This window comes from Brachyistius frenatus, unplaced genomic scaffold, assembly GCF_029030835.1.
Source record: "Brachyistius frenatus isolate BFR_SWC_R1_liver_20210118 unplaced genomic scaffold, ASM2903083v1 Contig_2, whole genome shotgun sequence".
In the NCBI taxonomy this organism is placed as follows: Eukaryota; Metazoa; Chordata; class Actinopteri; family Embiotocidae; genus Brachyistius; species Brachyistius frenatus.
Genome location: NW_027210601.1, coordinates 5,786,049 through 5,811,444, shown reverse-complemented (window position 1 = coordinate 5,811,444; position 25,396 = coordinate 5,786,049). Strand labels below are relative to the sequence as shown.

General features: G+C 38.8%; 1 protein-coding gene across 1 annotated transcript; it reads right to left on the bottom strand.

The window, feature by feature from the left end:
- Window positions 1–598: 598 nt before the first annotated feature.
- On the bottom strand, window positions 599–24,440 carry LOC138619518 (uncharacterized). Its single transcript, XM_069696070.1, has 30 exons — window positions 24,148–24,440; window positions 17,526–17,594; window positions 17,227–17,251; window positions 17,075–17,092; window positions 16,141–16,206; window positions 15,299–15,435; window positions 15,103–15,219; window positions 13,824–13,881; window positions 13,682–13,729; window positions 12,858–12,926; window positions 11,814–11,953; window positions 11,164–11,298; window positions 11,014–11,071; window positions 10,385–10,453; window positions 9,974–9,999; window positions 9,763–9,837; window positions 9,487–9,514; window positions 9,381–9,398; window positions 9,052–9,117; window positions 8,822–8,964; window positions 8,198–8,317; window positions 7,974–8,031; window positions 7,640–7,684; window positions 7,481–7,537; window positions 7,237–7,379; window positions 5,294–5,398; window positions 5,162–5,204; window positions 4,993–5,073; window positions 4,207–4,755; window positions 599–1,618 (listed from the first exon to the last, which is right to left on the bottom strand). Exons 1-30 carry the CDS (start codon window positions 24,157–24,159, stop codon window positions 1,353–1,355), a joined length of 2,844 nt encoding a protein of 947 aa, XP_069552171.1. The 5' UTR covers window positions 24,160–24,440; the 3' UTR covers window positions 599–1,352.
- Window positions 24,441–25,396: the final 956 nt, after the last annotated feature.

Here is a 25,396-nt window from a genome sequence, read left to right as displayed (position 1 = left end):
TGCTCTACCTTTAGACGCCGTTGCAGTACAAATGGAGCCAACTGCTGTCATTTCAGAAGAGGTTTCAAATTTCAATGACTCTGCAGTGTTTGGAGAAATATCATCTTTGGAGTCACTTCTTGTGGACTCAGGAGGTAAACGGGTTGCGTTTGTCCCATTTGTGGACACGTGTCGACTCAATGTTTCTTCACTAGTTGTGTTAACAGTCGGACAGATGTGTGAACTGACTGGGGGCTCATCCATACACCTTGCCGTTTTATCTTGATCTGCCTCAGAGTCTCCTGAAACATCATTATTCTCCATGTCCACCATCTTGAAAATGAAAAAAATATATATACAGTGAACCCTCGTTTTTCGCGGGGGTTACGTTCCAAATAGAAACCGTGATAGGCGAAATCCGTGAAGTAGTAACCTTTATTTTACAATTGAAATAGATAGAACTGGACATTAAATATATCTACGTTACATATAGTCGTAATGTGATTTCAATGCACGATGCAAATCCGTGAAGCAGCGAGACCGTGAAAGGTGAACCGCGTTATAGCGAGGGTTCACTGTATATTCATTAGACTGCCATTTTGTTTTTTTAAGCCTTTCTGTTCACTTTCCCCAGGATTGAACTATCACCTTTAAAAACTCTATAGCTGTCAAATTGATCATCTACACATTTCCTGATGCCCAAATGCCACTGCCGACTGGACAACACTCTCCAGCCCTGTGATCTTCATCAACAGTAGGACAATGTCTTTGATCAAGTGTGACGTCGCAATAGCTTATCAAACGCAACTAAGTTCATTTCAAAACACATTACTTACCTTAGCTCTGTCTTCAATATTCCCTCCTTCACTCCACCAAGTTAGCTCACGAAAATTTGTTTTTGGTATATTTGTGACATCATTATAATTATCACGTTTGTGTAACACTCCCATATTCACACTATTCATACAATTGTGTTAAAGCATTCAATAAATACAATTAGATCCAAATGTTGTCACATGAATAACTTTCTGATAAATCAAAGTAGATTCATGTTGACTGATTACTTATTGATAACAGGATAAAAGCCTTATTTTTTTGATTTTGGATGGTACACCAAATTCATTAATGAGGATTTTCAAATAAATTAAGATTAATTGCGGTAAAACCCTACATGCAGAGGATGTTTTCCACTCAGGAATGTGGTTTCAACAAAAGTAGAACTCGAGTTTCTTTTGCCAACTTGCTGCTGACTTAGAGAGCCTTTCCAATGTGTATTTCACCAAATCACCATGCATTTCATCCATCACGCATGTTCAAAACAATGACATCATCTAAAACATACATATCCCAAACTTGCCCTGCATAAAATTTGACTAGCCCCAGGCCATTGGGGCAGCGTTTATTTCGGACTCTGCAGTGTCAGTAGCACGACATGCAATTTCACATTCTTTATGACAAATGGAAGAAGAGGAAATTTTCTTAATTTTTTGGAACCAACCAACACCAACTTCACTGACCTGGAAGTTGCCCGTCGTAGAAGAGATGTCATGAATAGTTACCGAGGTGTCCTTTAGTTTAACACAGGATGGAGTGGAGGTCAGAAGGAGCTCACGCCTGCTGTACTGCTCAGACTGCATGGCTGTGAAAATGATGGACAATGCTGAAGAAATGCTGCACAATTTCTGATTTGCTCATTTAATCACAACAAATTAGTTTTAACCAAAATCAGTACTAAAGAAGTGGAAGGAAGGAAGAAAAAAAAAAAAAAAAAAAGTTACAGCATTCTTTTCACACCTTTCACCACCCATCTAGATGTTTGACCAGATGTACCGAATGGACAAGGACAATTCCTTGGACTTCATGGCTTGGTTTGTGCGCTGATATGCGCTGTTCACTGTGGGACCTTATATAGACGGTGTGTGTCTTTCCAAATCATGTCCAATCAACTGAATTTACCACAGGTGGACTCCAATCAAGTTGTAGAAACATCTCAAGGATGATCAGTGGAAACAGGATGCACCTGAGCTCAATTTTGAGTGTCATGGCAAAGGCTGTGAGTACTTATGTACTTGTGATTTTTTTTGTTTTTAATAGATTTGCAAAAATTATCTTTCATGTTATCATTATGGGGTTTTGTGTGTAGAATTTTGAGAAAAAAATTAATTGAATCCATTTTGGAATAAGGCTGTAACATAACAAAATGTTATTTGCACTTTCTACTAGAAAATTAATTTCCAGTAGAAAATGCAGTGTGAATGCTATGCTGAAATGAGTTTCAAAAACTGCTGAATTTGCTGAAAGCTGAAGGATATTACTCAAAAAATGCTAAATGACAAAGTGAAAAGTGGAACCTTATGAGTTAAAAGCTGAAGGAAATTGCTGATAAAATCTGTTAAAATGGACAATCGAAACATTGAATCTGTAAGCTAAAAAAAAAAAAAAAAAAAAAAAAACCTCAGCTACATTCATGGGAAAATGGTTCAAAGGTCTTACAGACAAGCTGAATGAAAATTTTGAAGCTAAAGGATATTGCTGAAACAATGCAAAATTGGCTGAAGTGAAATGTGGAACCTTGTAAGTTAAAATCTTAAGGAAGTTGAAAGCTGGAGGAATTTTAAAATTGGAGCAAGTTGAAACCAAAGGAGGAAGTTGTTGAAAAGAAACTGCTAAAATGCAGAATCAAAACTTTGAAGCTGAAAGCTGAAGGAAGTTGCTGAAGTTTTGCATAAAGGCAGATAAAACCCCCTTTGGAGAATCAAACCTTGGTAGTTAAAAGCTGAAGGAATTGTATTTTTAAAGTGTAAAAGATAAGGACAAGGGAGCACGTTAGAGAAAAGGAGCCATCTGCTTAAGTGCCAAATTTTTTTTAATATCGCAGTTAATGGGGAATTGGGCTGAGTTTCTACCACATGGAGACTGATGGCTCAACAACCTTAAGTCCGATTGTAATAAGACGCATACTGGGTGAAAGCTAACAAAAATCCCTACAATATGGTGTATAAATTATGCTGGTAGAGTTCAATTTTGTGGCCATTTTGGCAGTCTACAGAGAAAAACTCATGAAACTAATTCCAACCTGGTGCACTCTGGAGATGACATCACCCACTCCAACTGGCGCAATACACACCCATTATAAACTGAAAAATGGGCCAAAAACTTTATGATACTTCAACTGATCTCATTCAAAAACTGTAAAAGATCTAAAAAAGAAAAAGTTGAGTGATGCGGTAATAGCTGAAGGGCTTGGTACCCATTTAAAGTTTGAATGGTGTTTCTAGGTGAAAGTATGCTGAAGGAGGCAGTTTTAGAGGAGTTGAACATTCTCTCCATTCATTTCAATGGCAAAAGAAAATCATAAAATGCTTAATAGTATAATTAGCAGAACAAGTTAAAATATTTGCTGAAAAAAGTTGAATAGTGAAAAATAGCAGAAAAAAGAAAAATAAGAGCAGAAATGTCCTCAAAAAGCTGAACAGTTTGATAGTTAGGGTCAGGATTAGGTACTAACCAATTGGTTGAAGTATGCAGAAATAGTTAGTGACGGAAAAACAGCGGCGGAAGTCAGAATAATAAATAACTAATAATAAAGTTGACGGCGAACAAAAGTGCAAATGCTATAAAGCGACTTTCTGCCTGTGTCGATGGGTATTGTGGAGATATTTCATATCTCCTGTATATAAATGTTAGGATTGATAACATTATACATAATATGATAGCAGTTTATGAGCAGGCTCAACAAAACTTATAAAGTATATATTCCCACTCTGTTGCGAGACTATACACTTGATTGCACAAACTGACAGCGCGCACACACACACACACACACACACACACACACACACACACACACACACACACACTGCTATTCACAAATGACATCTGTTTGAACAGATGACACAAATGGAATGTTGCTTAAAGCATAACTGAAACCAGCCTGCTTCTCTCCATGCTGCATGTTCAATAAAGAATTCTGATGAGAGTGATCTTCAATTCCAACCTCATCTGTGACCAGTCTGTTCAAAGAAAATCTACCACAATGTCATAAGGTTTGAGCGGGTTGAACAAACCTCTCCATGATCAACATAATGCTAATATAATTTTTGGACAATCACAGCTGGTCTTAATAGCCATATTCTTCAAAATAGCCACTGACCACCAAGACTGAGCCATTTTCACACAAACACCAAAGAAAATGTTCTGCTAACTTGAATACACTCAGGAACATACCTTTATCCGTGGCTGCCTTGTTACTCTGTTCCACATCTGTTGCGTTCTCGTCTTGTCCACTTCTTGATATTTTTGTGGGTTCTTCACAGGATGTTTCTTCTTCACAGATGAACCGCTGTCTTTTATGGCTCATTTCTCTGCCACCATCCTCATCAGGACATCTGTCCTCTTTTGATTTTTCAGACCTGCTGTTCAACCTTTTTCTTTTGTTATCGATGGAATTCATGACCTCCATTGGGACAACTTCGCTGTCTGTGCTCCTTTCTGATCCAGTCTCTGCTCCATCATCTTTGTCCGTGTTCGTGCAGGTTTCTGGGAGCGCCTCGTTTGGTTTTCTCGTTGTAGGCTCTTCTGGCTTCTCCTTTATCTCCTGGCATGTCTCACCTGCAGTCTTTTTCTCCTCTCTTCTCATCTCTGATCTGTTTTCACTTGGTGTAGGCGTCTCCTTCTCACCTCCTTTGTCACACAGCTCGTTGTTGTTGCTGCTGCTGCTGCTCTGATTATCGTCTCTCACGTGGTCCTTTTCCACTTGTTTTACAATCCTGAGAACTGAGAGATTATGTATTTGATTATAATTAGCTGCACTGTATCATCAAGAATCCAATCTGTAAAAACAAATGAAGGACGAGGGGAAGAGATTAGCAGACGTGGACTTCCAGTCAACCAAATCTACCCTTACGATTTCCCACTGAGGGAACCCAAGCATAGGAACTCCAAAAAACAGATGTATTTTTGTGTCACACTGCAAACCTCTATCATTGAGTTAATGCATTTGTCTTGACTTACCCAGCTTCGCACCCAGTTTAATGTCGGGTGTGAGGCGTCCTTTCCCATCTCTTCTCTTTGCAGATTCCAAAATGGATAATGCTGGAACAAAGCCATATTAAGAACAGTCAAGATGACAGTTATAGCTACAGATGACAACGAGGAACGTTCGTCACAACACACTACTCACTTTTGCTATAGGAGCATGGCTCCCTGACGATAGTGTCGATTACCTTAGAGGGCAGAAAACATTGATACACATAAGTGCATAGGTAGAGGAGATACTAGAGACGAATGGTAGAGAAATTCTGCTATAGAGTACCTGTACATAAGCTATTCTGTGAATGCGTCCTGCCAGTTTTGCCAAGTCCAGTAAGGCCTGAGCACTATCAATGCTGGCATTCAGTGAGTCTGGGTGGAACCGGGTCTACACAGAAACACAGCCATGCATTAACAACAGTTCATTATTTGCTGGGGATCTGCTTGCATCAGTTTTTGTATCTTAATGAATAAATAAATAAATAAATAATTAAGTAGTTGTAGTAAAATGGTAGTTTTAAGCACACTATTAAATGAATAACATGGACACTGTCCACAGTTTAATATAAAGTCAGAAATCATTTCAAAGACAGGAAACTGTGAGAGCTTCTCCAACAGCTTCAGCTTGTGTTTCTCAGAAGTAGTTCCCGGTGAACTCGAAGGATACTTATCGAACTGAGAATTTCACACTTGGAAAGTTGGATGTTTTTGAGAGCTCCGAGAAGTAGGTCTGACATGACACGGCAACGTTTGTGGTGAAAGGTAGAGATATACTTGCTCAGCGCAAAAATAAGTCACTTCATGGTTAATTTAGGGAATACTAGTTAGAGGAGGGTATTGGGCCATTAAACAATACTAATTACTATATTGACAGACAACGACAAGTGTTAACAACCCTACCACACGGCCATTACTTTACTGGCAGTTTCACACGTTTCCTGCCAAAAACTACATGTACCCATTTCGTTCCTGTGATGGTCTGTATGATGATGAGATTGTTGTCACTTTTCTGTATTCAGAGAGCAGATTTCCTGGGGGTTTCATGTTGCCTTTTTGTTATGCTATCTAACATAGCATAAAATACTATTATAGCAGCTTATATATTTTTACCCTGTTGTGGCTATTGAAATTACTTATGGTGGAGCTGAACTCTAGATATGCTCCCTGCTAGTCACAGATATAAACTAGTCACCGGTGAGCTTTCTGTAAACACCAATAAATAAATAAAGAATTCTTTTGTATTGATCTTCGACTCCATCCTCATCTGTGACTGTCTCCCGAAATTGACCACTACAACAGACACCAATTAAAATGAACAACAAGCCTGTATTGGGAGGTTAAAAGGTGCGTAACAGGGGCCCATGTGTTGGGATGGGTAAATGTATGAAATGAAGGTAATAAGAATTAAAGCATCTATTAGCATCTCAATTTCATTTGCTGACTGAACAGATGTAAGTTTGTTGATGTTTCTCAGGTGATCGAGTCACAACCTACTGCACGGGTCAAATCTTCTGGTCTGGTCAAACACCCCAGACTAAACAGAGGTTGAGAATAAGGCACCAAGGTTCTGCCAGGCCAATGAATGAAAGTTATCAGCAGGAATAATCAGGATTTCTGCCTGTCTGCATTTAACTGCAGAGTTCTTTGTCATCCAGTTCCAAATTGCATTGAAATCGTTGTTCAGTTTATGAGGCTTATTAGGTTTAAATGAAAAATATAAGTGGATGTCATCAGCGTAGAAATGATAGATGCTGCTAAAACCACTGATAATCTGTACTAGTGGCTGCAGTGTATAAAATGGGTCCCACAACTGATCTCTGTGGGGACACCAAAAGGCAAAGCTGCAATGTCTGAAAACAAAACACAAATTTACCTTCAGACACTCAGAGTACTATCTTTAAGATGAAAACCACAGCAATGTATTCCCCGAGATTTCAACCAGGTAATTTCAACCATGGTATGAAATTCTGCACAAAGGTCCAATAAAACCCACAGCAATAACATTTATAGATGCAGGGTTTTAATTTACTTCAGTCATATTAAATGAAGGTATAAGACTTGACGGCCATGGATGCCCGTTACACTATATCCCTGCTACTGTTTATCTGCCTTTGCACAAAACTCTTTGAGTAAATGATCAATTGAAGCCTTAGGCATCAAAAGGACCAAAATACCATTAATGGAAAAAACAACACAAAAGAGAAGTTAAGACTAAAAAATACTCACCAGAAATGTTGCAACATGTTCCCAGCTGAACACATGGACATCAGATTCATCATTTGACAGCTTCCTCTCACAGAGCAAACACAAAAATCGCACTTCTGTGTTGTGCTCCCTACCGACAATGTACCTGACCAGGAACTGTTTGCCTACAATGAGGGGGTAACACAAATCAAAAAAATGCATAGTGCACTTTTGAATATTTAAATAACAAATAAATAATAATTTTAATTACTCCAGTAACACTCACCAAGCTGAGGAAATCTCTCGTTTTCTTGGAGTTTGCTGTATGTCTCACACTTTGGAACTGTACAAGCGTAAAAAAGACAAGCACAAGTTAGATGAAAGTAATCAAGGCAGAAAACTTAAATAATGTAATTCAAGACTAAGAAATAACTTCATCACTCACCTTCATGCTTTAAGAGAATGTGGTACAGTGCAAGGTTCTCCATCACTGCAGTTCAATTAAAGAATGAGACAACGTAATAAGCTCAAACTGTCTAATTTTCGTTGTTTTTTTTTTTTTCTGAAGTAGGTGTCGTGGCACATACATGAAAACCAGTTTAAAAAAAAAAAAATCCTACAGAGCATAAATCAATGTTTTTTGTGACAAAATAGAAATCTGGTAAAATGTACAGGCACAAAGAAACTGACAGAACAAAGCCTCTACTAAAACAAGGGTTTAACTGCAGAGGAAAAATCCAAGGAGTTTATGTCCCTTGCTGTATTTGAGCAGTTCTTACCTGCTGTGTAACTCCAAGGGTTGAGGGTAAAAAATATTCCAGCTGGAATATCAAGAACCTGAGAAAAAAAAAAAAAATCTTGATTACTTATAACTAAAGAAAATGCTACAGACTGCAGAAACCAAACCTTTTTATTCTGTTACATTAACAAACTTTATTGTGGTACTGCTAGTTAGACACACAAGGCAAAGAAAACGGATGACTGACTGGAATTTGCATTTAACCTTCAGAATTATTTTCTTTGTTCCTCTTTCCTTCTCCTCTTCCCACGCCATTGACCTCAGGTCTGTGTCCTTCAGGTGATTCTGCCAGGCAAAAGGCAGCCGCCAGGGATTCAGGTACAGCTAAGATTAGAGAACAACAGCTGGCCATTACAAATAATGCTACATTTCATCAAAATCAGCTGCATCTATTGCGTTTGAATTAGCAGTTATGACAAACAGGCGCTTCTTCTAGGATGGATGGATTATCTAAAAAAAAATTAATAAAGCCATTGGAAAACCAACAGTGTGAGAAAAAGTCTCATCACTTATAAAAACATTTTTTTATTTTTTTTTTAAAAAGAACAAAAAAAGGAAGAAAACACAGAACAACGTGGCAGGCTAACTTAAAATGAGCTGCAGCTTACTTGATATGATTTTCACAGGACACCAGCTGTTACTTTCAGATTTTACACATGTATGAAGTCAAATAATCATAACATATCATTTGTTTGAATGTGTATTTAAGAAATCTCACACAATCCAAACACCTGTTTGTGGTACTGGTATCCGTCACTTGAACTGAATCCTCATTAATGTGACCGACACAAACCATTTAAGAAAATCATAACTCGGATGTAAGCTCACCAGTGTTTGTATATGGTGTTTTTGAGAGTCAAAGTGTTTCACGAGAGAGGACGTGAAGAAACAGTCCCGACAAGCAAAGCACACATATATTGGTTCATAATCGTCCCGCTCTGAGGTGACACACGCCACAACAAGGGCTGTACCTAAAAAAAACAAAATTACAAAAATGAAATGTAATATTTTTGTTGGTTAACATCGTGCAAAAAATTATAAGAAATGGGTGATCTTACCAATTGGCGGTTGATTACTCTTCAAGGTCTCAATAAAAAAAGAGTTAAAGCCCAGATGGAGTGAAACTTAAAGGAAAAATGGATGAGGAAAAAAAAGTCAAGTCAAATTCAATAAAAACTACCTCAAACTAGGTGCCTCAAACACAAAAAGCATTTTCAAAGATGAACACCTGGTATTTTTGGAAATCATTGTGAGGAAATTGTAAAACACTGACACTATATTTATGAATCATGTTCAAATGAAAAGCTCACTGTGAAGTTACATCAGTTCTGCAGTATGAAAGAAAAAAAAATTGGCAGAATATTTTAATAGGAGGAGGGAAGTGTACCTGATGAGCTGTTGAGATCTGTAAGAAGGTGAGAAATAAATCATTATATACAGGTGCATTTTACAATGCACAACAATATGACTAATGACAGGAAAATGAGTTTTACCTTGATGAACAAAGTGTTTCTTCAGCATCTGTGAAAGAACATGAGGAACAGCTTTCAATGCCGGGTAAAATTTTTATCATGTTACTATTGAACACAGATCCCTTTTTTGAGAGATTGTGTTGAAATTAAAACTTAATAATAATGTTCATAATTCAAATAATAATGATAATAATCACCATCATCATCATCTTAAGTTATATAAGACTTTCTGAATTCACGTTACAAAGTGCTTCACATAAAAACAAGCCATAAAAACAAAACAAAAAAGTAACATACTGGTACCTTGTGGTGGTGCAAGGTTTGCAAATGATGTACATAATGAGTTGAACTCTGAAAGGTGTTACTGCAGTTCTGCCACAAAGAGACACAATCATTAAATTAGAAACAAGTTAAAGTACAGTGAATTGGACACACTTGTGTTCTTAAAAAGACGGCAGCTGTACACTCATAAGATGTGGGATATTTTAGAGAAATTATAATGAATCACCTGACAGTGCAGTCCGTACGATGCTTCTGTGTAAAAAAAATAAATAAGGGTTTGGTTGTTAGAGTTAAATAAAAGAAGAAATTGAGGATGTCATCTCTTTCCTGGAGTCTATCAACTCAGTGAATTTAACTGCCATCTGTAACAAGTCATATAACTTCTTTAAAACACAGGAGGGGCCTATTTTTATATTCCCAAGATACTATAAATACAGTCAAACATGAGCGAGGACATTGAACTGATCTTGTGCATAATATACACACATACAACTTGTACAACAATTAACTTCAATAGACCTTAGACAATAAGACAGTTCCCAGCAATGGTGCTACACAAAAGGCTCAGCCATATAAACCACAGATGTTTCAGTCTCAACTGGTGTGAAGCACAGATGAGTACTGACAGGCTACATACCCAGCTTCTTTTGTGGTGTGATGCTTGGTGTCAAGTGGCTCTTTGTGATGGATTCAAGCTCTTTCAAAGCTAAAAGAGACCAAATGATCAATTAGTGAAACATCATTAAAGGTTCTTGGCAGTAAACTTAGTTTGAAGCTCATAAGTTACAATTTATTCTTGTAATAATTGTAATTTTCATTACAAGACAAATTCTTTTTATTTTAAATATGTTGCATGGTAAAGTTAGCCTGGTGTTTTCAAACCCAAATTCACTGCGTAAATATGTGGGTCTAGGTACATGTAATAGTGAATCGTTTGCAGTTGTTGCATCTTTCAGGTAGTAGACTTCAGGTTAATTTTTAAACTACTAGAGCAGCTTTAACTGATCGGTATGTGCTCAAACACTACCATCTGCCTTTGGGAGAGAAAAAAAAAAATCGATCTTGGCCTTTTTGAGTATGTTCAGAGTCCTTGAAAAAGGGTTGAAAATATACAAAATTGACCACAGGAATGATTCCTTTTGGCAACAGTCCACTAGAAAAGCCGGAGCTTTTTTTTTTTTTTTGAGGGGGGGTTTCTTCGTAGACACAGTTCATTCAGTCAAATACAACATACAGTAAACCAAGACATGAATGATAAACACCAACCTTCTGCATAACCCTTGGACTTCACCGACTTGAATTCAGCAGGCTCCAGGCTCACTTGCTGTGACAAAATGTCATACATTTTAACATCGACGCATTCATTTTGTATGAGTTTGGGAAAAATGGCCGTAACACTTTGTAAACTAATCCTACCTTTATAGCAGTATTTTCAGTTGTATGAATACTCTCCGACTGCTTTGAGAAATCAAGCATCATGTTGAAAAGGTCAGTGTCAGTACACCTAGAGTAGCACTCCTTTGACTTCAACGTAGAGGGATGAAAAGCTTTCTGCACAGATAGAAAAGCAGCACAAATTATAATCAAAATATACACAAAGAGGAATATTTAGTAGAAGCATGTAAAAGACTGAGCTTCAAAGGCATGTTGTCCATTTTTCAAAAGGGATGTACTTGATTTATCGAGGCGTTCAATAAATCCTGATTACCACTGACTTGGAAACAACTCTCACTCATGTGTTCATTTTTGTGTGCTTTAATCTAACAACAAGTAAGAGATGAGTAAAAATATCAAACTGGAGAATCCTTCCATTATTTTCCTCAACATAGTCCAACATGTACTTGTGTACTTATGACATTTTAACTTTCTTATCGCGGCTTCAGATCCTCCAATAGAGCGTTTCAAGCAAAGCCACTGCCCCCTCTTTATAAAATCTCTTCTCAAACCTCATCTTATCTTACAGCTTTCTCCAAACTGTGCCCATTTTAAATTCTTCAAATTGTTATTCATCATGTTCATGGATGACAATTTGTATTAATATTCTCTTTGATTTCTTGGACACTTACAAAGTAGCAGAAGAGGTGGTCAAAGCTCAGGATATGTCTGATGATCATGTTGGTGGACACCGTTAGGCTGCAGAGCATGCAAAGGTAATGTCTCTTCTCAGGTGGTCCACTACAAATGCATTCAACAATGTGCTGCATGCCTACAAGGCCAAAATCAGAGAAGATGGAAAAAAGGAAGACATTTTATCCCAAGAAATAGCCGTTGAAGGCCAACAAGCAAGCAAACACTGCATCAAAAGTGCATCTGTTCAAAGACAAAATCCTTCCTTGAATCAATTCATTTTGTTGTCTTTGGTATTATTATTTTTTATTTTCACTGTAAAGACAGAGATGGATAAGTATTCCTCAAAATGAGTGACTAAATTACAAAAAATACACATTTAATGTCAGGAGATGCATCTACACTTTTGGAAATATATTTTTTGGATATTGTGTGAAATCGCCAGGTCTTCTGATACAATGGTGCTTAAACCCCTTAGATTTTCTATATTTCTGCATAAATGACTTAATACATCATCATATTTTCACAAAAGTCCTAAAAGTACATAAAGAGAACATATTAAAAAATTTTTTTATACTTGACCATTTATTTATTGAGGAAAATTATCCAATATTGCATATCTGTGAGTGGCAAAAGTGTGTGAACTTCTGGGATAAGCAGCTGAGTTGAAGGTGAAATTAAAGTCAGGGGTTTTCAACTAATGGGGTGATAATCATGGCCCGTGATATTTGAAGGACAGGGAAAATGCTGTTGATGCTCATCAGGTTGGAAAAAGTTACAAAGCATCTCTTAAGCCTTGCACCTGTAGTTGTGCTAACCACAGGTTCTGGGTTTGAACCTTGGCTAGATAGTGTGGAGTTTGTGGGTTTTCTTTGGTGCTATGGCTTCCTCCCACAGACCAAAGACAGGTGTGTTAGGTTAGTTGCTCTTTTTCAGTTGTTCTCATTACATATTCTTCGGATTTGTGTGAAAATTTAAAGACGATTTAAGTCATTTTCTGGGTTTACAAACCTTTAAGCAACACTATCAATACATTAACTGACCAAGAAGTGGATGCTCCCTGTTGCTGTCTGTTTGGTACATTTCTATCATCATCCGCTTTGGCTGGCCAACTGAAACAAATAAAATTAAATAGATTAGGGAGGATGAACCGTAAACAAAAAACAAAATAAGAAAGAGTAAATGATATAAACCAAAATTTACATTTTGTAAAATGTTCCATCAATAAATTAAACAGGTACAATGATTTGTACAAAGTAATGATGACAACAAAAGGGCAACTGTTTTGATTACATGTCACAGTGTCGGGTCAAAAGGTCCAGCCTTGGGCCAGGAAGAAGGCTCTGGACCTCTCGCCAAGACTTTGTCAAAACACATCTGAAAGTTGCATATAAAGTCTCAAACGACTTTGAAACAAAGCATTGGACTCTTCCAGAATCTGATTTTGCATTTTACACGGAGAAAACAACTATAAACCCGATTAAGGCCCTGGGATTCCCCCCCCCCCCACCACACACACACACACACACACACTCACTCACTCACTCACTCACTCACTCACTCACTCACTCACTCACTCACTCACTCACTCACTCACTCACTCACTCACTCACTCACACAAGCCTTTACGCTATTTTCTTATAAACTCTTCAGGGCTCATCCTTTACATTTGGACTTTCTCTTTGATGACACAGAAGTAAGGCTGTCTTTGTTTGACCATGTTCATGTGGTGTACACATATCAGATCATTTCTTGCTGCACCAACAGAAAGTCCAAAAAAACATCTCGTCGTCTATTAAAAGTCTCTGAAGGACCATTTCAACTTAATAACTTGCTAGACTAATTACTGAGAAAAAAGTGCACACACCTTGAAACAGCTCAAGAAGCTTGTTGTTTTCATTTAGACTTTCCATCACTGCGGAGAAGAATATGACATACATATTACATACAGGTTAATTATATTCTAAAATAAATACTATACTAATAAATCTTAAAATTACATAGCCTACCTTCAGAGTAGGTTTTTGATTTAAGGTTTCCCAGAAGAGTTTCAGGTAAATGTAACATCTGCAAAGAGAAAATGAGGTGAGGACACATAATCTGTAATTTAAAAAAGGCTTTCCAAAAAACATCACTGTCTCATCATATAACATTGCTGTGCAACCATCAAGAATATTACTACAACGTAGCAGCGTAGTGCTTCACTGACTAAGAGGAAAAGCATGACCAGAAAGACTTTCAGTGTTCAGTCACATCAACACAGATTGCTGCTTTGTGAACAAGCAAGTAAGAGCTGTATGTTGTGCATATTCACTGTCTGACATGTATCTGTTGTTTGCTAATCTCCGCAGCACACGTCCCTGTCTCAAGGACAACTACAGATAAGGGCACATGTATCACAAACGTGCAGGCAGTAACTGTTGACGACATCACGGCATGCTCGCCAGGTGCACAGCCAAGGCTACCGGCATGCAGCCAACTCACCGTGCAGAGATGCCTATACGATGTATTATAAAATACAGGAGCCAGGGACAGGCAGTCAGTTAGACTTCGCGAACTGACACATTCTGTTGTTGTCAGGGACACATGGTCTGGGCTCCTAGCTAGAGATCTGATACTCTGTTGCTTTTATAATAAATGCTTTTGAGACCAGCCGATTCTCTCCTATTGCCTCATTAAAGAACACGCAGAGCTGAAGCCAACTAATACGCACACACCAAGATGGGCAGCTCAACAATGTGCGGATCACAGTTAACCAAACAAAACATTTTCTTTGGTATATCCTATACTTAATACATAGACGATTGCGTGTTACTATATGCAAGCTCTTGCACTACCACCGAACTCTGAGCACAGTTTGTATAACAGAGACTGTTATTGCCTTAAAAAGGACTTCTTGTTTTCAAAGAGCTTTTGTGGTCTCTCATCCAGAACCTGTGCTGATAAGACATGACTAAAATAAGATAATAAAAACTGGAAGTGTGTGAAAAAGAGGGCGGGTGGCTAACAGCTGCACAGAAAATGGTAGCAGTCCACACAATGTGGGGGTTGGGATTTACTCATAAAAAAACATATAAAAGCACCTGACTGTATGTATTCAGCTACTCTGCAGACAAGCTCAGCTTTTGTTAGCTTACGATAAAAGTCTTTTCTTTTGGAAGATGTCCGTCTACTGCTGATAATTTCGACCACATACACTTCCAAAATTGTGCCACTCCGTTCCTAAAATACCTCTATTCATGTTATGGTCATTATTTGTGTGGTACACAATAGCCTCTATGTACAAACCTGCAGCCTTCCAGCCCAAATTGTATTCATTTCTTCCGTGAACTTTTCCAACTGAACCGCCCTGGCTTCCTTGTTGGGTATCCAGGAGAGATTCAGTACATTGGGGTCTGTGTAGTTCTGCAGAACAAAATACCAAATGAATTACACTTCCAAATTTTGAACGCAGACTATTTCTTTTATGAAATTCAACACTTACAAAGTAGTTGTTGTGATGGCTCCAGGGACGGAAGTGGTTCAAAATCTTGTCAAGTGAAATTTTTTCCTCACAAACATGGCACAAGTAAAAAGCAGTCCTCGGTTTTAGACCGAAACACATTGTAAGCAGAGACAAGCCTGGAAGAAAACACATTTAAATCAGAATAATTCCTTCAAACACAATGGATCTTACATCTTCAGCAGTACTGAATATCCCTGGGTGTAGTGCTATTTGTTGAGCGTGCATGTGACATGCATGCGACAGCGCACACACAGTGTGTGTGTGTGTGGGGGGGGGGGTGCAGAAAGCTCGTTTCAGGTGTCCCCACTGCACCTACGGTGGCAAGGCAGTTTCATTTAAAAAAAATAATACAGGAAGTGTTGGGTTTGTGTTACCGCATAATGCAGTAACTTTGACAGCACAAATAGCAGCGGATCATAGCAAGGCTCAAGGTTGATGTTGAGAATCAATGAATACATCTCAAATGTAATTATAACAAATTTGACCATTCCATTTGTTTTTATTGGCTCTCTTGAATGATACGCTTTAGATATTTAAACACTCAAAACGTGTAAATGGCTTTCAACCAGATCAAGTAAAATGTGGACATTTCATTTCCTCACTTGAAGAAACAAAGCGTCGTTCCAGTGCGCTCTGGCAGCACTACACCACTGTCTTTATCATCTCACAGATGGTCTTCACATTTGTTTGAATGAAAATGATCCAATGCATGCCCATAACCGCCTGACGCCTCACATGTCGCTTTAAACAATATTTGTAAGGCATCAACAGAGTAAAGATCTGTACTGAATATCATGTACATTAAAAGAAAATGTACTCACGTGTGATGCCACCACTGAAGCAATGTCGTTTTTGTGAATCCATAAAAATAATGTAGGGCATTGGGCCTTTAGAGAAAACAAGAAAATACACCTGAGTTAATAAAGAAAGCTGGAGCTTCAAGTGAACAGATAGGGTACTGTGACATTCTATATACTCTGCATGTGCAAGTGGCCGTGCCAGGGTGTCTTGCATTCAGTTTTGTCTTTCTTTTTCTTTTTTTTATCATCTCAATGTAAACTATGGCTTAAAGCTTTGTTTAAAACAAAAAACCTGACGTTTGTTGTGAGAAGGATGACATAATTGAAGATAGTACCAGAACCTGAACCAAACTCAACCTGCTTTCACAGGTAGGGTTGGGTACTTTTCAAAATGTTTTGATATCGGTACCAGTACCGACATTGAAATCCGTTCCTGAGCGATACGTTTTATTGATAGCAATTTTTTTTAAATACATTTCAAAATTAAATATGGTTCAAGTTTTTTGTTTCATTTTTACACACAGCATTATTACATCTTGGTACAACCATGCTGCATATTTATTGTCGTGTTTCCCACAGTTGGAGAATTTACTTGTGGTACAGGGTGGTGCACCAATGTGCATGCAGTTTACTACAATTGTTGCTACAATTTACAGATGTCCCCTAAACGCCTCACATGCAAAGACAAACCACAAGCCCCACTCAGTTACTGCAGAACACACTCAGACAGGTATGTTGCCAAAAATTAGTTTGAAAAGAGTTAAATAATGTAAAAGAAATTCAAATTTAAGATTTATCTAACTTGGTTAGTTTTCAAAGTTTTCTGAGGAGATGCATTAAATATGTGTGTTGGGCTACAGGGACAGTAACAGCATTGCAGCGAGCGACACCAAATGTAAACTGAGTAGAAGCACAATGAACACCAACAAACCGAAATGAGAAGAAGCAAGCTTACCAGAATCTGTGACGTTATCTAAAAAGAGAAAAACATTTAAGGAAAATAAATTAAGATAAATAAACTGGACATAAAGTCTACATATTTTCTTAACAGAAACTCAAGAATAGATGTACAAAAGAGTTACTGTCTACTAAAAAAGTGAGCATTACCTTGTGGGAAAAATTCTTTCATTTTCTGTGGGTAAAGAACAGAAGAAGTGGATTATTATTCCGATATATTTGCAGCAATAGAAATATGGGGACTGTCTTGTGATACAGGATTACAGTTAATCAGACAACTGCACCATCCAGACAAACATGGGACTGTTTCTTCACATCAACAGTCCATCCTTATTTCCACGTAGTCATCAACAAACTGTTAATTGAATTTTGCAATTAAGTGGTCAGCACTACCTTCGTACAAAATATCAGAAAATACATGTTAAGCGTACATGAAGATTAATGCCCACCTTTCTATGTGGCCCTGAATGCATATGTCTTCTGAGGCCTATAACACCTTTCAATCTGACAAGGCAGACCTACAAGAAAAAAATAAAGCTGCATCAACATTATGAACAATGGAGAGAGAGAGAGAGAGAGAGAGAGAGAGAGGATTACAGAAAACAGTTTATGGACTAGTTAGAAAATAACGTCCTTCGGGGATGCAGATATTTCATATCTCCTGTATATATACATTGATTGATGTTCGCAGGGTGGGACTGCCATTAAGGCTCACTTGCGGGACCCCACATGTGATGTTGAAAGTGAAACAAGACGTACTGTGGTCGTCATTCCCATCTGCATGAAGGATGAGCCAGAGATATATATCAAAGGACAGTGCATCCATGGGAAAGGCAGGACCAGAAATATTGACGTACCCTGCCAGTGTTAGATAACATCCTGCAAGGGATGCACCCCTTGCATCAATGAGCTAGTAACCTCTTCCTTGGGGGAGATCTGTCAGCTGTTTACAAAGTACGTGAGGTCAGAAAATTGACTCAAGGCTCATCGTCGAATTGACGATTGTCAGTTATGAACCACATTTAATTGATTTATCCTGTTCATGTTATTGTATTTGTTTATTCAAATATAACAGTATGTAACTACGAACGTAGGTGGAAGTGTCCATTTAAGGTGAGAAAGTCTCAAGCACTGGGTTTAGAGTTAGTAATAAACTATCGGTGGTACTGAACCCATACAGGGAGTGTGTCACCGGGGGGAATATGTGGTGGAAATATCATAGAATTATGAACTAAAACTGTAATCATTTTTAAAATGTTGAACGGCGAGTCATGCAACCTATTCTGTCATGAATAAACATGTCATTTTGGAGACACCCGAAAACCACAGGACATCCCTTTTAATCCCCTTTTGGGTCACAACCGCTCCAATACACCAACTCCAAAGTTGATATTCTCCAGACGCCAGATGACCACCAGTATTGACCATCTCAAAGAGCCACGTCTCCCTCATGTGGTCATAAGTCACCAAAAATATAAGAGCAAAATATGGACTTTGTGATTCCTAACTAGATAGACTGTTATCATGTATTCTTATGATATTCTTCTACTGACAATGTGATATCGAAAGTTTTGGTTTCACTAAACTATATCCTAAGTCTATAGAGATTAACATGGTCTAACCCACAAGATCTCTTCCTCTCTCGCTCTCACTCTTCTCCACCCTCCTCCACCTCACTATCGGAGTAATTAGGTCAAATTACCTTATCGTTTAAAGTGATCTGTGTTGTAATGATATATCTCATGTTATGTTGGTGAAGTGAAATAAGGAACTTCTTTTGTACATAGTTTGAATCAAATCATGCCAAACATCATGACACCTCCTCCTCTCCCCGAGATAATGCTCAAAATCACTCCTTTGTGGTTCAGCTTTTAAACAGCGTTACAAACAGTTGACAGTTACTCTCATTTCCTCTTGTATGTCTGATTTTGTAGATGGTACGTGTGTGAGCGTGGATCACAAGATACAGAGATTTTGTAAAATCAAAACTTTATGCGCAACAGGTAGATTATATAAATTCATTATTTTTCCATCAGATTCGTTTGAGTTTTCTTGTAGATTCGTTTGTGATGGGGAAAAAAAGATTTGTCTCTTCTTGTTTACATTGTGGCTCCGGGAAGGTTCTTGTCAAGCAGTGTGATTAATGTGATTTTTCTCATGCTGATTCTTTTGGTTTTTGTTTTTTCCTTTTTATGTACATGTTATGTTATACTTTGTATAAACAGGAGGGATATGATGGAAAGGAAAGATTTGTCTCTTCCTCTTGTTTGCATTGTGGCTCCAGAAAGTCACTCGTCAACCAGGCTCCGAAAAGTCTCCTTATCTTGTGACCTGCAAATCTAATCAATATTACCATACGAAAGCAGATACAAAGGAATTGGGGGTGACTGTTAATTGTTTGTCAACTGTATAGGAGCTGCCCTACGGAGGAGTGACGGGAAGCACTGCTGGACACCTCTCTTTGAGGGTGCATGTATTTGCTCCTTCTTGCAAGAATAAATGTCCGATATGTTTGATTTTGAACCAAGCCTCTGAGTAATTTTTCTAACAGTTTGAGATTTGTTTTCCTTTAGATTTGCTTTAGTCTTTGTTCTTACAGTTTTCAGTTATCTTTTAAGCTTTCTAAGTTTTGACTTAGTCATTTTGTACTCGTTTTTGTTAAACTTAAACTAGTTAATTAACTTCTTAAAGTACTTCGGCCACTTCGCTGATTAAGTACTTAATTCAACCCATTTTTGACGATTCACGATCACTATTAGTATTTTTGTTAACGCCACGAGCCAGGCCAGCTCTCAGCGTTCATCAAAGTCATAACTAGTGACTGTTGGAAATCACCGACCCAAGATCGCCTCCACCTTGCCGACGTCCATCCTGACTGGGACGTGGCGATTGCATCTTCCAAGACCTGACTCACGGCAGTGGGACCGCAGGGCCAACAGCTAATCCAGGTGCCGAACTGAACGCGAGAATAAATGCCCACAAATCGACTCCAGATTGACTGGACCTGAAAGCATCACTATCTGGACCCGCCTTCGGCCCGTGGTTGAAATCGTCACAAGTAGGCTGGTTCTGAACTTTGGAGTTGGCATACCAATTAGTCATTATAGACCTAGATTCACCCATTCAATGCTTTCTCCGTTAGCCTAGTCTCGAATTTGTACATTCTCATTCATATAAACGTATCTACCATTTAATCATTTACTGTGTGAAGTTATGCAATAAACTCCTTTAATTAGACCTAACTCTGTCATGGTGGCAACTTTGAGTATGTCAAAGGATTTGAGTTCCGATACAAGAATTCCGGTTTATATTATGAATGACTGATTTAACATTGATAATTTGTCCAATATTGGACTGGTGCCCCTTCTAATAATGAGAGTAAAATCTAATCCTCACGAATTAAATTGACATCACGCTACATTTGTATAGCACATTTCAACAACAAGGGAATTCAAAGTGCTTCACATAAAACCATTAAAAGCATCAAAACATAATACCCAGGCTTTCTTTGCCTGAGCTGGCTCAACAAAGCAGAAACTCTCTGTCAGAGATAATCGGCACTACGATGGTGGTTATCAGCTTTCTCTGTTAAACCAGGCTTTCTGCTATAAGAATTTGTCAACATGAATGTTAAAGTCTCCCACTATCATCACTTTATCTGAACTCAGCACTAAATCTGATAAAAAAAAAGTCAAGAGAATTCAGTTAGAAACTCTGAATAAGGACCAGGTGGGCAATAAACAACAAACAGAATCGGTTTCTCTGCTTTCCAGTTTGGGTGCAAGAGAATAAGAGTCAGACTCTCAAATGAATTATAACTAAGTTTCGCTTTGGATTAATTGATAAACTTGAGTGGAAGATTGCTGCCACTCCTCCTCCTTGGCCTGAATCTCGAGGAATATGATAATTAATATGACTGGGAGGAGTTGCTTCATTAATACCAACATATTCTTCCTGTTGCAGCCAGGTCTCTGTGAGACAGAGTAAATCAATGTGATGATCAGTTATCAAGTCATTTACTAACAGAGATTTAGACGAGAGAGATCTGATATGCAATAGTCCGCTTTTAATTGTCAGATTTTTTTGATCCATTAATTTGGTAGGTGATGGAAAAATAATGAACTCATCATACTTGTCAAATATTTGTCTATCTGTTGCATAACATGTTCTTATTGTCTCAGGAAAGATGTACCCATTTATCTGTGCACAACATGGTTCTATAGTCTCAGTTACAACGTCTCTGTACCTTTATCTTGTGACCTACGACCTCACCCAGTACTATCTACAAAAACAGATATACAGAGGAAGTGGGGGTGACTGTCAACTGTTTGTCACACTGTATAAAAGCTGAACTACAGAGAAGAGACTTCGAGCAACGCTGGACATCTTTGAGTGTACATGTATTTGCTCCTTCTTGCAAGAATAAATGTCCGATGTGTTTGATTTTGAGTACAGCCTCTGAGTAATTTTTCTAATAGTAGGATACATTTTTATTGATACATCTTTTCTTGAGTTTTTTAAATATAGGTGGTCTGGGTACAGACACAACCTCTATAGGATGTTGAATGTTTTGGGTGAGTGACGGCTCTAAAGAAGCTGCAGAGGAGCGTGTAAGACTGCAGCTCTGCGTCCTGGCCTCAACCCTGGGATGTCATGTTTTAGGGCTGTTAAGAGACATGGCCTTATTTCTAGAAAGAAGAACTGCACCATCCAAAGTAGGATGGATGCCGTCTCTCCGGATCAGACCAGGTTTTCCCCAAAAAGTATTCCAATTGTCAATGAAGCCCACATTGTTAGCGGGACACCACCAAGACTGAGGCTTGGCTGCACTCAAAATTTCCCGGACCACAGTGCGGCCGTACCCGGCTTCAGGACTGTTCGGGCGGACAGAGACGTTGTGGTAAGAGGAAAGGAGGAGGGATTGTAATGTATCTGAACAAGAGGTGGTGCAATCCATGTTTGTGTGAAGGAACATTTCTGTAGCCTGGACACTGAACGTCTAGCCGTGGGGATGCGTCCGTATTATTTGCCGAGGGAGCTCTTGTCCGCCATTGTTGTCGCTGTTTACGTTCCTCCATCAGCTGACGTGGAGGCAGCAGTAGACACCATCCACTCCACTGTGTCTAACCTGCAGACTCAACATCCCGGTGCATTTTTGGCAGTTACTGGAGACTTTAACCACTCTAGATAAAGCACTGCCAACTTTTCACCAGTATGTTAACTGGTAGGTTGATAGGTCTGGACACAACTTGATCCTGTTAACACCTGAGTATGTCCCTCTGGTGCAGTGGCAGCCTGTAACCACCAAGACTGTGAGGAGGTGGACACAGGAGGCTAAAGACGCCCTGCAGGACTGCTTTGAGTCCACAGACTGGGATGTGGTGTCTGGACCACATGGGGAGGACATCAACAGCATGACAGACTGCATCACAGAATACATTCAATTCTGTGAACACTCCACCGTACCATCCCGGACTGTACACTGTTCCCGGACAAACAATTGAGTCACACCCATTTCCTTTGTATCTGCTTTCATACAACAACAGGGAAGACACAGGGGAGTTTTAAATTAGATGCTGAAAAGAAACTTTCGTTTACACTTGCCACTTGCAAATAAGATGAGAAACTTTCCGGAGCCACATGCAAATAAGATGAAACAATCTTATTTTCTTTCCATCAGTTACAAACTGTTATCATTAGACACTATTATAGAGCACCCACCTAATTAGGTCGCTTCTGAAGATAACATTGTGTACCTAATTGAATCGAGCTTTGCCAAAGTTTAAAGGGGTTTAATATTTTTTCTAATGGCATATTTCAAATATTTTGACATAAAACCCATTTTACATCCTAGAAATTTATTAAAATTATAGTGGATTTAAATTAAAGAATCATATGCAATAAACATATCCAGTGTTATTCAGTGAAATTGGTGCTTTAATAGGAGAGTTGAACACTTTTTCTGAGGCTCTGTGTTCATGTCACCATCTTAGTTGGGGCTGAGCTGATCCTCTTCCTCTCCACTGCAGGGGTGATGCCTGAGGTTTTGAAGCTATGGCATTAGGCCCAAACACTACATGACACATCAACCCTAAACATAGAACACTGTGCAGACATGCGTGCAGCATTATGCATCCTGTGGAAAATGTTATACAAAACTGCCACTTTAAAAAAAAAAAAAGGGCTAAAAAAAAAAAAAAAAAACATAATTTACAGCAAGTCTTTTTTAGAGGCACATCAAGCAATCATACCTAATTAATTTATGTTTAACAATGCAAATATGTCCACCCTAGATTCCTGGCTTACTGCCTTCAATATAAACAGCAGCACATCAACTTTTTAAACTGTTAAGATGTGCTGTATGACAGTAATGTCGTTTTCCGTCCCTGTCCTTTCTCTCTTATCTCTTCTGGTACCCTGATGCCCCTTTCTTGGGGAAATACATGACGATCATATGGAGATAAATGAGACTCAAAAAGGTCACAAATTACATGATCTAAAAATTCAGATTTACCAATCCCAATATCAATTTGTACAAACATTTACACATTGTTAAGGGGAAAGAAGCACAGAGACTCTCCACTACTTATTTTTGTTAAGTACAAAGTGAAGTAACACGTTATAGTTTAACATCTATGCCATAAAATAAAAAATAGGCAATGTTGTTTGCAGGCTGGTGTCCACATTTCCTGGTTACAACTTCGTGAAGTGATTCAATCAGCAACACCTCCGTCCCATCCGTGGAGGAAAACAGCCTTCATACAAGTTAAACGTTAAACGAGTTAAGTTAAGCGAAAACAACTTTCCCTTGGGGATTAATAAAGTAACTACCTAACCTAACCTAACCTAACCAAGATGGCCAACAGTGAGCCATGGTAACTCAAAGGGAGCCAGACTTAGTTTAACTTGTTTACATATTTCTGCTGCATAACTTCTTTTTGTTAGAGCCCCCAAAACCAACTCGAGTCAGCAGCACATCAACTTTTTCAACTGTTAGATGTGCTCCTATTTCTTTTAAAAGCAGTGACAGTAATGTTGTTTTTTGATGATATGGCGCGGTAATGGACCCACCTGGCACTCCATGGTCAAACGATACTGGTGCTGTGAGTAAACTGAAACCACTTCTCCTTCGGTTGTCCCGGGCTCACCCGGTTCGGCTGCAGGGGACGGGGGACCTCTGCGTCGACATCTAGCCTGAGTCCAAACCACAATGCTTTTTTTTTTTTTTTTTACTTTTGTGCAGCTTCCAAGTCGGTACCAAGCTCCGCTGAGGGGAGTTTTCAAACAAGCCCCTGAAAGACTCCGCCCCCCCCGCTGAGGTCACCCACACTGGGAGGCATCCTGCGGCGAGCTGTGCATTGAGTGGTGCTCTTTGATTAATCCTGCTGGCTTTAAATTAAAGACGGCTATTAGTTGGTCTGTCGGCAGTGAAGTGAGCAGTCCCAAAAGGAGCGGAGCTGATATGTCTCACGCTCCTCCTTCATCAACAGAGACATACTTCGTAGTATAACTTAGAACTGGTCCAGAGGGCTGCACCACGAAGCAGGACGAGTCTAACTTCCGGTTAAACTCCGGGTTTTCAGTGCGACGAAACTGGTTCACTTCCGAACCAGAGCACATCAACATGGTAACTGATGCTACAGAGCTCACGTGCTTCGTGTTAGAAGAAATAGTAACTCATTGTCAGTGTGTAAATTAAGTTACTGTTATGTGTGCAAAGTTTCCACTAGTCTATGTATATAACTGTCGTTGAAAGGTCACTACTACATACACAAACCACGAATTCCTCTCTTGCAACACACATCCCCTCGGGGGAAGAGGAACTGGCTTATCTAGTTTAGCACACACATAGGTTAAAAGCAAACATACTCATATAGGGTGCACAGAGCATTGAACCCCTACACACTCACGTTACACAACATGTGCACATGCTTATAGGAATGTAATCACGTGATGTTTTGTAACCCCCATACATACAATAAAAGGAGCAAAGAGGGAAGTCTGAGTTGGAGTTGGCTGATGACAGGTGAAGAGCTTACAACTCTAAGACCCTGCACGGACTTCCCTTGCTGCAAGTAAAACTCAGATATCGTGTCAAGCCTTGTGTTTGTCTGACTGTGGGTTTGATTCTTATCCTATCAGCGCTATGTTACGGTTCTAAACCTAACATTCGGAGCAGGAAGATGATTGTGGTTGAAGCCGATATGCAGCCTCGCAGGAAGCATCGAGGTCTCTTCACTCATATCCCCTGTGACTGTGGTAAATGTTGTCGGTATCAACAAAGTCGGTGCAACAAAAATATAAGATTAAAAAAAAACAA